This window comes from Camelus dromedarius, chromosome 4 (assembly GCF_036321535.1).
Source record: "Camelus dromedarius isolate mCamDro1 chromosome 4, mCamDro1.pat, whole genome shotgun sequence".
Classification (NCBI taxonomy): domain Eukaryota; kingdom Metazoa; phylum Chordata; class Mammalia; order Artiodactyla; family Camelidae; genus Camelus; species Camelus dromedarius.
This window is the reverse complement of record NC_087439.1, coordinates 70,350,729-70,367,540: the sequence shown is the minus strand read 5'-3', so window position 1 is coordinate 70,367,540 and position 16,812 is coordinate 70,350,729. Positions and strand designations below refer to the sequence as shown.

Sequence of the window (16,812 nt, the reverse complement as noted above, 5' to 3'; positions counted from 1 at the left end):
CTGTTAAGTCTCCCACATGCCTATAGCGTTGTGCTACGAGGCCCCTAGCAACTTAAACAAATAACTTGACATTTGGTTTATGGCCCTAAAGGGATTATAACACAAAACAGGAGAGCTCACCAAAATCTTTAACAGTTATTATTATAAAAAAAATGATTTCTCTTTTAGACTAATAGCACTTATGGGGAAAAAAAGTCATGTTTTATGGTTGTTGTCAAAGACTCCAGAATGGGCTGAACAGATTCAGCTGTCAAAAATCAATAGAATCTAGCCCATTGTTTGAGTGGCTTGTATTACAGAAAAGGTGACACTTTATGGCAGTATTCCACATCAGTAAAATGTCTTGTCAGTTATGGGAGGGGGAAATTATTAGAAAATTTGTACTCTAGTATTTGTGTAATTCTTCTGAAAAATACTATACACCAAGTGCCTTTAAAATTTGCTGCAGTTTGAGTATGAAATGGAATGATTAAATGCATTCTGCGAAGTTAGAATTGCTACTAATAACCAAGGATTTTACAATACAATTGAGAACTTGGAGTTTTCTTCTGTTTTTGCTTTTTTGTGTTTTTCCTATATTTTCTTCCTTGCCATATGGAATAATCCTACCAGTTATAAAAACATTGGACTTAAAGAATTGCAAAAATAAATTGGTTAGGTTTTGCCTGGAAAAATATTGCCTGGCATCATGAATTTCAAGAAACATCCATTAGCTCCTTTTGCAGACATCAGTTTGATCTCTTTTCCAGTTACAATTCTTTTTACTTTTTAATAGTTTCTCTATATATAGTTTATTTTTCTGCGCTTTTATTTTCAGTAGGTGATTCATCGCAAGATGGCAAATCAGGATCTGGTGAAAAGATCAAGAAACGTGTGAAAACTCCTTATTCTCTTAAGCGGTGGCGCCCCTCCACCTGGGTCATCTCCACTGAACCACTGGACTGTGAGGTCAACAACAATGGCAAAGACAGGGCAGTTCATTCCAAATCTAGCACCGCTGTGTACCTTGCAGAAGGAGGCACTGCCACAACCATGGTGTCTAAAGATATAGGGATGAACTGCCTGTGAAACATCTCCAAGCTTATGAAAGGAAATTATTTTTTGCATCGTTTAAACATGCAGAAGACATTAAAAAAAAAAAAACTGCTTTATCCTCCTGTCAGTATACCCTCCCACCCCTGCAACAAGGACTTGCTTTAAATAGATTTCAGCTATGCAGAAAAAAATTAGCTTATGCTTCCATATTTTTTAATTTTGTTTTTTTAAGTTTTGCACTTTTGTTTAGTCTTGCTAAAGTTATATTTGTCTGTTATGACCACAGAATTATATGTGTGTGTATCAAAAGTGGTCTCAAAATATTTTTTTAAGAAAAAAAGCAAAAACAATGTATTGCTGATAATCAGTTTGGACCAGTTTCTAAAGGTCATTAAAACAGAAGCAAATTAAGACAGGTTTGACTGCAGTGGTGTCTGGTATCCATGTATTATTCCTGGGCACAAGCTAGTTTATATGTTGATACGTTCCTGAACATGTTATCTGATGGACATTTTTTTCTCTTGTGTTTTGTTTGAACGTGCAATAGTCTATAGGCCACAAATAAGCTTTCTTGTAAGGTCTCTTCCTAACAGCACACATTCTTCCATGCTATGAACATTTTTCTCCCCCATCCTCCATCATGTTGGCAGGTCAGTTCTATGACAGTGAATTTTTGCACAAGAGAAAGCAGCTACCTGATTTCTTGCTTTCTCTCTCCTTATGGAGAATGCAGAAACATTGTCTCAAAGGGCTCTGAAGAAGGAACTACCAAACCTAATTTGAAATGCCATTTCTTTTATCCTTCCAAATCCTAAACGTTTCCTTCCAGGCATTTTAATAAACATATTTGGTTCTGGTTTTGGAAGTTCATAAGAGCATAGAACAAAGTAGAATAAGTCAAATGTTAGCTGTTTTCCATTTTATTTTATTTTTTATATATGTGTTCCTGTTCCACATTCATTTATTTAAGAAGCACATTTTTATCAGAAAACTTATAGAGCTATACTTATATGGAATTTTTAAGTAGGTAGATGGTTAAGACAGTATAGTATTATAGCCTTCATTCTCTGAATAGGCCATGTTTGACTCAAATAAAATTACATCCTGTTTAAGATAACTTTAAAAGTAATTCATAGTTTTGAACCTGTAGTATCTTTTTTATTCTTTTCCCAAGCAAAGCCTGGTAACTTTATCTGAAAATAATTCCTCTTCCCATGACCTAAAACACTGTGTGGAAAAATCATTCAACTGGCATGCCAAATCCCTGTGGAAGGAAGGATTGCTGCCAAACTTATCATTTTTAAGCAGACTGAGACTTACCTCTCTCTTTTCAAAACTGTGTGTTTCTTTACTAATTCTATTTTCATAATTTTTCCTTTTGCCAGTTTTTCATGTCATCTTTGATATGTGAGTAGCATTTATTACTTATATTAGAATGTACCTTTTAGTGATAATGTGTTATATGTTCAAATCATTTTTTTTTAAAGCTTCCCTTGCTTCTTTCATTACTGGTAATTGTCTTTAAAACAACCTCTGCATGTTTTTTAAATAAAGCACTTTATGTCAAATAAGGGACTTTTTTTATAAGCACAAATTATTTTCTTTCAATTTGCAAACAGTGATGGTCTCACTTATTTTTTTCAGATTCTCAGAGAACTTCCTAGATGTTATCTAGTTAATTTCTAAGATTTCTCTGGGAGATTAAAAGCTAAGAGGAAAACTCGAATCCCCAAATTCCTGATTTAGGTTTTTTCCTGGACAATATTTTCTCACTCATATTTCTCTATTTGCATCATTTAGCTAAAGACAGGCCTAAATTTCCCAGTTTACTGTCCAAAATACTTATGACTTACTTGTACGTAAGACTTCTTTTGTTTGCTGTCGGTGGTGATCTTATAAAACTAGATGTTACAACACTTATCATTTATTCAGCTAAATTGCTAAACAGGATTTTGAATTCTTTGAATTAAGATTATCTTGCTAGTGCCCAGGATTTCCACCTTTTATGTTTTATTGGCCCTTCTCTTGATTCAGACTTTTAACATATTTTTCATACACCTGGAATAAAATTTTCTCATTTAGTTATTTTCTAATCTATGTAATGAATTATTTATATCTTTCCTAGTAAATTTTCATTTAGTTCTCTTGCTTTTCAGTGTATTTCAACTATATTTCAGCATACTTTAAAAAAAATTGTAAGACATCTTTGAGTCAAAATAAATTATATTTCTTCTCCAATTGGAAGCATCAAGGATAAATGACCATTTGAGGTCTAACTGATCTTTTCCTGACAGAAGAAAAGTTCTCTTATGTTCTACTACACTGGGCCAGTTAATTGTAAGTTTTCCTGCAGTTTTTTGATGTTTAATAATAATATGCTTTCAAAAATTGATATACCAAATTAAAAGAACTCCTTATAGTTTCCCATTTTATGCAAGCATGTTAAACAAATAATATCCTTTCCCCAGTCTTTTATTAGTAGACTCTTGAAAAGATAGGAGAAATAGAGTATAGATCATTTTATTAAATTTTAAATCCAGTTGTACATCAGACTGATTTACTGTTAGAATCTGTTAATATACAAGCAAGCAAAATCACTTAAAATACTCATTTGCTAACTTTATTTACCTAGTGTTTCTTAAAGCTAATATTTAATTACTGTCACAAAATTTTGCATGTAGAAAAGCATTTGGGTCCCTTTGAATAAAAGTTCATTTGTTAAATAAAAAAATATTAAAATTCAACCATTAAAGTTTTGCAGCCTTAAAAGTATCATAATAGGTAATCAAAGTCTGCTATTAATTCCCTTAACTATGCTAATTATATACCAGAACTAAGTCATCGAAAGAAGTTGATTTGAATTCAGTTGAGACAAAATGATTTAATTATAACTCCTAAAAATGTTTCCTGTTTTTAAATGCATAATTGCGGGGGGGACATATCAGTGTAAAAAGTTATAGGGAAAGGAAAGGAGTAGAGTAATACTCATTGGCAGTTTATTACAAACCAAATGCTGTGGTGTGCGTACATTATCTCTTTTACTCCTCATAGCAACCATATGAGGATTATAGTTAATATTCCCACTTTACAGATGGGAAAACTGAAGCTGAGAGAAGTTAAGTAATTTGCCTGAGGTCCACATTTAATAATAGGCAAAGCTGAGATTTTAACCTCGCTTGGTCTCTTCACATCTCTCATCCACACCAAACTGCCTACACACTGTACAACAGGATGTGTAATGTGCTGATGTTTTGTAAGACATTCAGCATTAAACTCCAGCATAATTGTGGTTTGTGTATAAGCCAAACCGGATACCTTAATGACTTTAGAAGTTAGGTGAACATAAGACTTGTAGACATGTCTATGCTCATTGTTGCTTGAGAAATTACTAATTCAAGACAAAGTTCAGTTCCACATCTGCCATCATGAATCTTAAAATCTCACTTCTCTTCACTCCTGACATTCTTATATTGCAGAACTAAAGGTAAGGTAAATATTATGGGAAAAATGAAGGTGGCTTGTGGGAACAAAGAATTTTTCCTAAACTGATTCCCTACTTGACTTGGTGAAATTAATTTAATGTGGACTTTCAGTCTCCTCACTTTCACTTCATTTTGAAATTTCTGCTTTTACTTGCTTTAGAAAATTCTACTAATCCAGAGAACTAATGTCCTTTTTATAAATCAGTTTGAATAGCTTCCTTCCATGTTTCTACTTGCTCCAGAAAATGTATGTTGGTTCTGAATGTGAAAAGAGTTAAAAGAAAGGTAGAAACACTCAAGTAAGTGTGTTTCAGTGGGAATTATCACAAAATTTGAGAAGTATTTTTATTTAAAATATTTTCTAATTTGTCTTCTAAAGCTAAATGAAGTACCTGGTAGGCTACATCTATTCAGTGAACTTTCCATTGTGTATACACCTCTGTCTTCAAAGTCATTTAAAAATGGGAAAAAATTTTCAACAAACTTTTTGCTTTTTTTTCTTATTTATAAAAATGACTGTTTCATTGGAGGTACTTAGCTCCAGGAATGTGAGATTGCATTCTATTTCCATACAACCTTTTATAAATGTATGTTACTTACTACCAGTCATATGTAGGTTATTACATAACTACTCACAGACTGCTTTATGTATTACTCTATCTTCCAAGTTAACTTCTTAAACTTAGAAACACTGACCCACGTGTTAGCTAATTATCTAGACCAGTTATCCTAGAAATTGTGTAACACTCCCACATATACCCCAGGAGTCTTTTTCAGACTGGAATGTTTCTAAGTATTCATTCCTTTACTGTCAGTTTTCTCTTCAGCAGATAAAAGTGCATTTTAACTTTTAGCTTCTGAACTATGCAAACTTTAGCCAAAAACAACCTTGCATGATCCATTCCTAAGTATACTCCTTGATTAAGTAACTCTGGCAAATCACTGTTTGAGCTAATTTACACAAATTATTATTATCAAAAGAAGGCTTTTCTACAGGTTCCCAGATTAAACTAACATACACAAGAAGAGGAGATCCCAGGGCACTACCCATTACTTTCCTTGTGCATCCCAATGCAACTACCCTTTACTTTCCTTACTTCACCTCTTAGTTTGTGTCTCATTTACTCTGTCCCTTGGTTGTCTGACTTGAAATCTGTCAAGAAGTTTTCTTCATATCTAATCTGCTTCTTTCCTGTTTCATTTTATATCTATTTCTCTTATCCAGTAGTAAAGTGAAAGAGTAGCTTATCATCTCAAATGTTGTCTTTCTTCAGTATGCTTCAGGCTTCTCACATCTAAGTCAAGTCTTCAGACTAAATTGCTTTGGTTCCTTTAGCATTATCTCCTCAGTCTTATTTTAATAACTATGTTTAAGAACACTTAAAATATTTTGTTATATTCAAATTCATTACTCTAGTTAAGTAATAGTTCAGTAGGATAGAATTGAGAATTAATATGTTACCATTTGACAGTGGATCCAACCATCAGATTGTCAGCAAATCAGCACTTAATTTAAGTTTGTATTATCTAACATTTTCTATTGTGGAGTTTTATGATTTTATATTCTCATTAGTTATTACTAAAAAGCCATGCATACAGAATTGTTTATCATTTTACTATTAAATTTTAAAATCTTTATTGTAGCAAGCTTAGCATTATGATTGAACCACATTTTACGTACTTTGTATCAAATATTAAACACGAAATGCAAGATTAACTTTCAAAAGCAAGCCCAACAATAATCAGTTTTTATCTGTACATTTTTGCAGACCACTTTTGAAATACTCATCATTGTTTTGCAACATAGACTGGACTATAAAAACTTTTAACTTTTAAGTGACGGGTTAAAATTGAGTGTTTGTGCATATGAAGAAAAATTTAGGATTCTATCTCATGGCTGATGACATTTTAAAAGTAAATATTTCAGAAGAATTTATGCTGTGTATTAAATTATGCCCAAGATAAATCTATAATATCTTGAAAATTCTAATTCCATTATTACTGTGATGTTTGTAGTGTTACTATTAAACATTGTAACATTCATTTTTAAACTTAATTTGAAACCCAGATTTTAAAATATGGGTAAGAGAGAAGGAATCATTAGAAATGTATCATTTTGGGTGTCCAGTTTATGATTGATTTTTTTAAACAAATTACTGTATTTTGAACTGTAACTTTTTTTTAAATGTTTTGAAAGGCAACATGTGAGGTTCTTTTCCATTTTATTTGTCCTTTTATGTTTTAGTTCACTCAATAGACATAATATTACTTAAAAACTCAGGGTCCCTTTCAACCCTTTGCACACTGAAAAACTTCAATTGGTAGTAAACAAGCAATTAGATCCAGATTTAAAATGTTTGTTGCACGCACAATTCATGTAATGTTTTATCTTTTGATTTGACCTAATTTATGTAGATATATCAGATTTCATTAATCATAAAAACTTGTCCAGTTCTATAAATACTGACTCAACTAATTGGCTACATGTTGCAGCAGCACATTTAGGCCTTAGAGCTGAAGCACCATCTTCAAACCATTTCTGTTCTTTGGGTAAGTGGTTCTACATGATGGGACAAATCATGTCATTTTACTTTGTTTTTTAATGGGAGAACTTGGTAAAGAAGTTCCTCTGATAAAATTTTCTCAAGAGATAATTTAGCATTATTAAACTGTCTTCTAAAAGTGAACTAGTGAGTTTATAGCTTTAGTAATACCTTGGGTGGTTTTGCGAAGGTAACCTATGGTAACCTATTTATCACGTTGTGAGATCCAAATAGAATTTTTCTTTTAGACAAGTTCAGGCTCCAAATTGGTATGCTGTATACCTAATATTCTTGTAGTGAGGTTATTTGTAACCAGTCTCTTGTCTCAGGCTCTCCACCTTATGACCAGTCCTCTTAAGTGTGATAGGGAAACATTTTTAAAGAAGAATACTAAAAGATTCAGTTAATTCAAAGATAGATCCTGGTTTAACACTGAATTGCTTGGCTTCTGTGGCTTTTCTTTTTCTGGTCACATTTATTTATTTAAACAGTTTTTGTATGCCTTGTCATGTTTCCATGGAGATTATATTGTATAAGTGTTTGTATAAGCTGGAATCATCCTTAATTTTCTGTTGATAATTTTTCAAATGAAAATAAGTGGATAATTGTAAAATACACTAACTCTTATGGTGTTGTAGTAGCTGAAACATGGAAATGTGTAGCTGCCATGCTTTTTCTGAATGGACAGGAGAAACATAAGCTACAGAGTTTTCACTTCTGAGGATGCTTTTCTAGAAAAAGGCTGAAAAATATTGCAATTCCTCAGAACCCTCTTTCTTGTTAACGGGTATCTTTTGTTGGTGTGTTTTGCTCTTACATTACCAATAGAATATCATATATGAATTTATGAATAATTACTTTCAGTTATTTTGCTTTTGTATAAGCCGTCTGAGACCTTGCTATGCTGTATAAGTTGTGTTTGATGGATCGGTGTGAGTATGAAATAAAGCAAATCACTTTTCTTTTGTATTCTCTATGGATGCCACTATGAAAGCTGACATTAAGCCACTAAAGAGTTTTCTATGAATAATTGTAAGTAAATGCTTTGATATATATAAACCTAAATAAAAAGATTGTATTGATACAGAGACATTGGAGAAGGAGATTTTAAGACAGTTCTTTAGGTTTAAAAAAGGCTTGCTGTAAAATGGTGCATTATTCCATTTATTAAAGATCATATTAATGACAACAGTGATTGCATCTTTTGATTTTATGAAGTCACCAGAAATTATGATTGTTAGTGTGATATTTTAGGTGTTTTGTACCAGAAGAGTAAATGTCCCATCTAATATGACTTTAATTACTGTCTGATACATAAAAAAAACAACATTATAATAGCAATTGCACACTAAACGCCAGGCATGGCGTTAGTTTATTTTACATATGTTGATAATTCTGATAGCAATCATATAAAATGCATATTATCCCCATTGTATAAATTAAAAAACTGTGGCTCAGGAAAGTTAAACACCTTGCCCAAAGCCATGGAACTGGTAAAAGTGAGATTCGAATGTATTTTCCATTTTGCTTTAAACTACAGTTTTCAATTTCTGACTATACCAAGAGAAACTCAAAAATAAAAACGAAAATGACCCAGTGTTTAAATAAAGCAGCCAGGAATATACGTGAAGCAATTTGAGGCTGCTGAAAAGTTACCAGTTACCAAAACAACAATCCATATTGGTGTGCCATTTCGTTTGTGCTTCACATCATCAAATAATCTTTGCAGTTGGAACTTTGTATTTTTAGAAAGGCTTGTTGAAATGGAATAAGAGTTTGTGAAGGCAACACATTGTTTCAACTCTAGACTAATTCCGTATATTAGTTAAGTGTCCTGAAGGAGGAGCCACAGGACCACCACTTTTTTAAAGAGTGCTGGACTACTCTTGACTAGATGCCAAAGGAATTTTTGCTTGAAGAAAAGCATAGTCTATTCTCGTAGGCTCTGTTGTCACTTTAAATAATATTGCAGGGATAGTAGGTTGGGGGTGCCTTTTTCATTTTGATTCACATGATCAGCCTTACAATGTAATATTATGTTACAGGGTAGTGTTGCATTCCTCTGCATAACCCACTGTTTAATATTCAAGATGATAACAAAGTGTTTTTAGAGAAAATATGATGACCTGGGAAAATGTGTAATAATGACCTGCTTAACCTTTTAATGATGACTTACACAAGTAAAATTATTCTCATTTACACCTATACCTATGCAACCCACCTTTCCAGTTTACATCTTTCTCTGCAAAGGACAAACTTAGAAACTGACTCTTTATTCTCTACTGTTTTTCAATTTAAAGGTCAAATTCCATATCTGGGCAGTTTTCATTTTATTGGTATAATGTATTATTCACTTTTTTGAAATTGAATAGGTATTGCTGTACTGAGAGATACCAAAGAGGATGATATGATTCCTGCACCCTAGGAACTTAAGCCATCTTGTGGAAGAGAGAAGGCCTGCCCCGAAAAAGGTTACCTCCAAGCAAGATGACATGTAAGTGCCCAAATGAGTGGTAAACTATATGCTCAGTATGTGAAGAACCAAGGAAGACTTCAGTGAGGAAATGATTATTGAGCAGGGTCTTGGAAGGACAGGTGGGATTTCAATAGGAAAAATGAAGGCAGAATATTCCAAGTGGCCAGAGATAAGGGCCAATAGGGACTGGAAATAAAGCAGAACATGTAGATCCAAATAGATAGTAAGACTTTTGAAAGCTAGATCTAGGTTCTGGACTTGCTGCCATAGACAGTAGGGAAACCAATGTTTCCAAGGAAGGAGAGACCTTGATAGAAGTAATTTGAAGCTGGCACTGACAGGTGTGCAGGGTAGACCAGAAAGGAGAATGACTGGACTAGGGGCATGAGAGAAGCAAACAAAATGCAATTTCACTCGTGACTAGTCAGTTCCTTTTTCAAAGGGGCACCAAAAAACTTTTGAACATCTATTGTATAGCAAGCACTGCAGTAGGAGATAAAAGACACAGGCCACCCTCAAATTGCTCACAGTAGATTTGGAGAAAATTACAGTACAGATTGTAAGTATTGTGACAGCATGAAAACTAAGGGTATTATGGGTGTACATGGCAAGGATACCTAATCCAGTCTTACTGAGTCAGAGGCAATTTCTCCTTTTGAGACAACTTTCCTGTCTTAAAATGTAAGGAGGAATTAGCTAAGAGATGAGCAGTGGCCGTCTTAGTAGAAGTTGCAGCACCCACAACACCCTAGAGGCCAGAGATGGTGGAGTTTTTCTGGGGGTGGGAGGATGCTATATGGGAATAGAGTTTGGGGTGCTAAGTGAAAGTATGGAGAGAGATGACCCAGAGAAACCCAGATGACCCAGGTGGGACTACATCACAGAAGGACTAGCATATTATGCTAGGAGTTTGGATGTATCTGGAAGTCAGTGGAAGGATTCAAGCAGGGAAGTCTCAAATTAGGTATCTCAGCTGGTGTATAAAAAATGGATTGAGAGGTATCACCTCACACCAGTCAGAATGGCCATCATTCAAATGTCCACAAAGATAAATGCTGGAGAGGCTATGGAGAAAGGGAACTCTCCTATATCGTTAGTGGGAATGTACTTTGGTGCAGCCATTATGAAAAACAGTATGGAGGTTCTTCAAAAGACTAAAAATTCACTTACCATATGATCCAGCAATCCCACTCTTGGGCATATATCCAAAGGGAACCTTAATTCAAAAAGATACATGCACCCCAATGTTCATAGCAGCACTATATACAATAGCCAAGACATGGAAACAACCTAAATGTCCATTGACAGATGACTGGATAAAGAAGTTGTGGTATATTTATACAATGGAATACTACTCAGCCATAAAAAATAAAAATGCCATTTGCAGCAACATGGATGGACCTGGAGATCGTCATTCTCAGTGAAGTAAGCCAGAAAGAGAAAGAAAAATACCATATGATATCACTTATATGTGGAATCGTAAAAAAAAAAAAAAAAAAAAAGACAAACTTATTTACAAAACAGAAAAAGATTCACAGATATAGAAAACAAACATGGTTATCGGGGGGAAGAGGGTGGGAAGGAATAAATTGGTAGTTTGAGATTTGCAGATACTAACTAATGTATATAAAATAGATAAACAAGTTTATACTGTATAGCACAGGGAACTATATTCAATATCTTATAACTTACAGTGAAAAAGAATATGAAAAGGAATATATGTATGTTCATGTATGACTGAAGCATTGTGTTGTACACCAGAAATTGACACAACATTGTAAACTGACTATATACTTCAATAAAAATATATATATTTGAGGGGAAAAAAAGAATGGATTGAGAGTAAGGAAGTTGAGTATAGAAACGGAAACTAGTGTGGCGCTGGTGAGAGATAATGATAACCTAAACCAAGGTTGAGTCAGTGATGCTAAGGAAAAGGAAGCAGATTGGATCAGGGTTAAAGAGGAACCTCAAGGAATGTGCAGTTCACAGAGGGATCTGCCTTTATAGTTTTAAAAATAGAACAATTTTGACATCATGTGTTCAAATTTTTGGTTCCAAATATATGTGCAGACACGTTTCACCTATTATCTATAGAAATGTTTCAAGAACACAGCCTTCCCTAAGGGAACTCACATACAAGTTACATTTGATCTTTTTGACCGAGTGCCTTATTAGACCAACTTGTTGCACATAGTATTGTACTAGGATATTTTGGGGTCACCCTGTTCTCCTTCTATAAAAATGAGTATCAAAAGCAGCCTTAAAAGGAACAACAGCAACAAAAAGATACCCTAAAATGATGGGCAGTGGAAAGATAGGAGGTTGGGTTGATTGTAGATATGTGATCTTCCAAGAAGAGCTACCCTTCTCTTGTCTGATGCTTCCCTCTCCCGACTATTCCTCAACCAGAATCACTTCTCAATCCTGGAGCACTTCTTTCCTTCTCTACTTAATTAGAAAGGATAGAAAAACCCAGAAACTATTTCCTAGTCAAGGAAACAAGCATCCCAAATGAGTGATTTTTTTTTGTAACTGTGATAAATGGGGTAGGTAAGAGGGAAGTTTTTCTTTGCTTAGCAAACTTTTCATAGATTGAACCAATCAATAATTTATAAAAGATGACAGAGAAAATACAACATCTAAGGAAATATATTTAAGAAAACAAATTATTCTCTTTAGATGTCATGCAGAACTTCAGAACTATCTGGGGTTTTTTTAAGTAAAAGTTTTATTTAGTTTTTAAAGTAAATAATTTAATAAAATAAATTTATTAAATTCACTTCTCCATCATACCAATGATGCCCTCTGGGAGTCACATCTTCTCCCATTTATAAAATTTAAAAAATTATTCAGTAAAACTTTGAAGCAAAACCTCTTACATCTGTCTCCTTCTCCTTACTCCCACTGTACCTTCTTAACTGTTTCAGAACCTCTCTGTCAGCTGTTATGCATTTGTCTTCTGTTTAAGTCTCTGTTAGGCATTTAAATCTTCCTTTTTTTGTTTTCTCTCTACTCCCAGCAATTTTATACTCTGCCACCAATCATCTTGTCTGTACTCTTACCAGGTTCCCAATGGTTTGTGTTCCTTGACCTGAAGTTCTAAGTCTACCATGCGTCAGCCACTTCCTTTCCAGCTTCACCTTCTGCCACTTGACCCTATAGTTTATAGCTACTTGTTTATCTCCTTACTAGATTGTCAGACTTTTGCTTCAGGGAGGAAGTCTTACCAGTTTTTTCTCTCTCTGAAGTACCAACTTTAATTGATTGATATGCTGACACCAAAATGTTCTTTTTAAAAATGTCAAAGTAGACTCTCACCTAACTTCTATTAATCAGGCTTCTTAGTCCATCTGAGTTCTCTATGTGAAAGTAATTTAACTGCAGGCCGTTTAGTAAGTTATTTTGTGAGATTTGTGGCACATCTGTAGGGTTAAAATTGACCACAATGATAAGCACTGAAAAATTGTGTGGATATGCTTTATATATATATATAGAGAGAGAGAGAGAGAGAGAATTTCAAATAAATGAGTACCAGTATTACCCATAAACTACATTCAGCAAGCGTGGTTTCAGAAAGAGTGAGTTAGATTAAGTGGGTTTGGAAAATAGGTCCTCAGTTAAATGCTTTTATCCTTTTGTTTTTTACTGTAGTGTTTTTCTCTACTTTTTTCAGTCATGTTAATAAAACAGTAATATTACTGTTTGCAGGTAACCAGCAGCAAGTCTGTGCGCCACCTTAACCACCAGGCGGCTCTCTTATTTCATGTTCAAAGAACTAGAGGCCTCTCCAATTCTTTTCAACGTCTTGATGCCTTTAGTCAAATTTGGTTCATAGTCTTTTTTAATTGATTATGAATAATAAGCAGGACAGGCTCTTGAAAACCATTTACATTAGAACAGTTCACTGTTTTTCGTTGGCTGAGAAAGTTTGAGCTACTAGGCAGAAAGCCTGCAGGTCATCCCTTCTCTCCAGAAGAAACACAAATACCAAACAAAGCCAGGACTTAATGAACATGACCTTGTCATGATCTCACTATAGTCCTGCAGTGAAACGTAGTTTACAATTCCTGAGACCTTGTAAGAGGTGTCTAATCCAGAGTTGTTTGAATATTTTCATGGAACACTGGCATTTGCTAGAATTCTGTCAAAGTTTAGCAAAGTTCTCTGATGGCATTTTATAAGCAAAGTTAGGTTAAGATTTTTTTTTTTTTAACTGTTTTTACTTCGGCTTTCTTGATATTTAATTTTTTGAGGAAATAATTTCTGATTATTTTCCTCCTTATATTTTTCTCCTCTCTGAGTATTTTTTACCTGAAAATTCCATGCTTGTCAATATTCAGAATTGTTGGTCAGCCTTCAGTATTACTTTATAAATTATCATAAGAAGGAAAAGAAGGTATAATTTTTTCTAATACTATAAAGCTTTTTTGTGTCTTTAGGTTTCCATTAAGATGCCTTAGATGTATAAACTGACAAGTTCCCCAATTATAAGAACTTCTTTGGAAATTTTAGGTGGTAAATGAAGCTACTGATAACTCCTTTACTAAAGATGAAAATGAAACAGGGAGGGAAGAATGAGACATCACTACATCTATCCTGATAAACCAAAATAGCCCACATGATCAAGGGGTGCTGAGTTAAAATAGATCACATCTGACTCAAATGTCACTTCAGGTTGCCCATTTCAGGAATGCTGGATAAATTTCAATATTATTTTGTCTTTTACCTAAACCTGAGTCACTATGTTCTCATGTTCTCAAAAGAGAAATTATTTTCCCCAACTTTCAAATCTTTTTGGATTTGAGGGCTGTTTCTACTGTAAGGTATTTCAAAACTTGCATGTGTTTTCAAACAGGGCCTCTTTCAACACGAAAATTCTTAGTAACATCAAGAATGATATCCTCACGTGGACCGTGTAAGCAAAAATCAAAAAGGGCAGTAATTGACTTTTGAATTGGGGGGGGGGGGCTATCCTTTCAAAGAGATTTACACAAAAATATTTTCTATTACTCAGCCCAAAGCTGATTCGAAAAATTAAAATAAGAAACCAGAACCAGGACTCCGTTCATTCTCCGTGTGACTAAAATTCTGGAAATAGCCTCTCCTAAAGTATGCAGAAGTTTACTAATTCATGGTCTATTTAGACCTTCCTCTTAATTAGTTTTGATTTTCTGTATCATTTCCATATCTGACATGCAAGAGGATAATGCTTTAATCCCTATTCTCTAGGAAAGGAGTAAAAACAGGATGAAGCAAGAGCTGAACTCAGCCAGCCAGCTGTTTGTTTGGCCTGCATAATATTTAAAATGTGTTTTTATTTAAATGCCTTTTAGGTGGGATCTGGACTCTCCTCAAATCAAGCAATTCCTAAATGTCTTTTACACAACAAGATTCACCCATTTATGCTCCCTTCCTAATCTTTGTAAGCTTGGTGTGGACTCCCTGTCTCAGGAATTTCCATCCCAAGCATAACATGGATATAAGGGCCTAGAGGAAATGCTAGGTATATTAGAATAAACTTGAGAGGAGAGGCAGCCCTGGCTAAAACTGTGAAGCAAGGCAGCTTGTGTGTTCTCTCCACTGATGAGCACTCTTCTATAGGAAGTCCACTGTTATTTCTCCATTCTTCCCCCAGATAGTGAGTAAATGGAAAGGAAATTAACCCTCATTTTAAAAAAGGAAGAAGTAAACACATTTATTAATCCCTCTTCCTTTTTAAGTGTCAAAATAATTAAATTGATTTGGACTCTGACTTTTTGTTTTTTAAGATTACATTTTAACTAAAACAGACAAAGCAAGAACTTCCTTTAATTCAAACAGTTCCTTGAATTTTTCAGATAAGCTCCACCCATTACAGCACTGACATCTCAAAGATGTGAGTCAACACCCAAAGCTCCTTTATAGCTGGGATTAGGGAATAATATTTCCTTGCCTGTGTGTGTGCGTGTGTGTGTGACAGAGAGACATAAAGACAGAGAGACAGACATATTAAAACTGAGGAAACAGAATCAGGGACTGGAATTCATGAAGCTCAAAGCCCAAAACCCCCTTGATCCCTAGAGCAGCAGAAAATCCATTTCATTTACATTGTTACCCAGAAGTTAGAAGTGACAGAACATAGGGAACTTACTGTCCTATAAACACAGCAGGGTACAGTCACAAGAGTAAAGGAAGTGGTGGTTTGAGTAGGCTGCCTACTCTTTCCTGCTGAGGAACTTTCCCACCTTTTCCCGAGGAACTAACTGCAGGAGATTCAGTGCTCCTCTCTAAACTCACCAATTCTACACTTTTGTCGGTAAACTCAGGAGTCTGCATTTCCAAAATGAGTGGCTTACTTCCCAGAACTTATGGGTCATTTAAAAATTGTTCCTTGGTGACTATGGTCTAGGCCAAACCTTGACTTCATTGTCATATGCTGGGTAGGTATGTTTTGCCCCTTGAAAAAATTTGATTTATCTGCTCTTGCATCTTCTGTAAGTAAATAGATTTTACCAGGTGAAAGTAAAATTGTCAGTGTCTAGTTAGTATGTAGGCTGGTTATTTTGGAAAGAGATTAAATCTTTACATATTTGTGACTTTTCAAATTGACTAATTCAATATAGTCGACAAATATTTTTTGATCACCAATAATCACCATATCTGACATAGTCAAAACCTAAAGCAGATGATTTTTTAGCTCTCCTCCTTTATACAACTAATTTATTTTAAATAAGAATCACAAAATGAGCAGGGGGAAGGTATAGCTCAGCAGTAGCGTGCCTGCCTAGCATGCACAAGGTCCTGGGTTCAATACCCAGTACTGAACCTCCATTAAAATACATAAATAAACCTAATTCCCCCCCACAAAATAATAAAAATGCTTAAAAAAGAAAGTAATAAGATATTTTTAAAAAATCACAAAATGAAAAGACTAACAATAAGGACTAGAAAAAAAATCTGAGGGCAAAATTTTTTTCATTGAGCTTTATATATAGATAAAGTCATGATATAAATAAATAATGAAATATTACTGTACAAGAAAGGAAAGGAGTAATTGATACTTTTTATTTACACTAATGTACTTTTTGAAAAAATGAAAAAACATGCCTAAATATTAGTCTGTTGATGAATAATGATATTTTAGCTTATTAAATAAGAATAATAATTTTAAAGAATTAATTTCAATTTTAAAGATATTATTCAAATTCAATAAAATATTTCATGTATGAACCAAAATATGCACTAACCGGATTAAAATGTTCGATCTTGCAGTGCTCACTCAGTTTCACTGTTT

At 34.1% G+C, this 16,812-nt stretch overlaps 1 protein-coding gene across 1 annotated transcript in view; it reads left to right on the top strand.

The window, feature by feature from the left end:
* BMPR2 (bone morphogenetic protein receptor type 2) overlaps positions 1–8,251 on the top strand; it is a 167,800-nt gene extending 159,549 nt beyond the window's left edge. The window contains exon 13 of the mRNA XM_010991737.3: positions 818–8,251. Within this exon, the coding sequence (XP_010990039.1) occupies positions 818–1,068 (251 nt within the window). The 3' untranslated portion in view covers positions 1,069–8,251. The remainder of the gene's footprint in view (positions 1–817) is intronic.
* Positions 8,252–16,812: the final 8,561 nt, after the last annotated feature.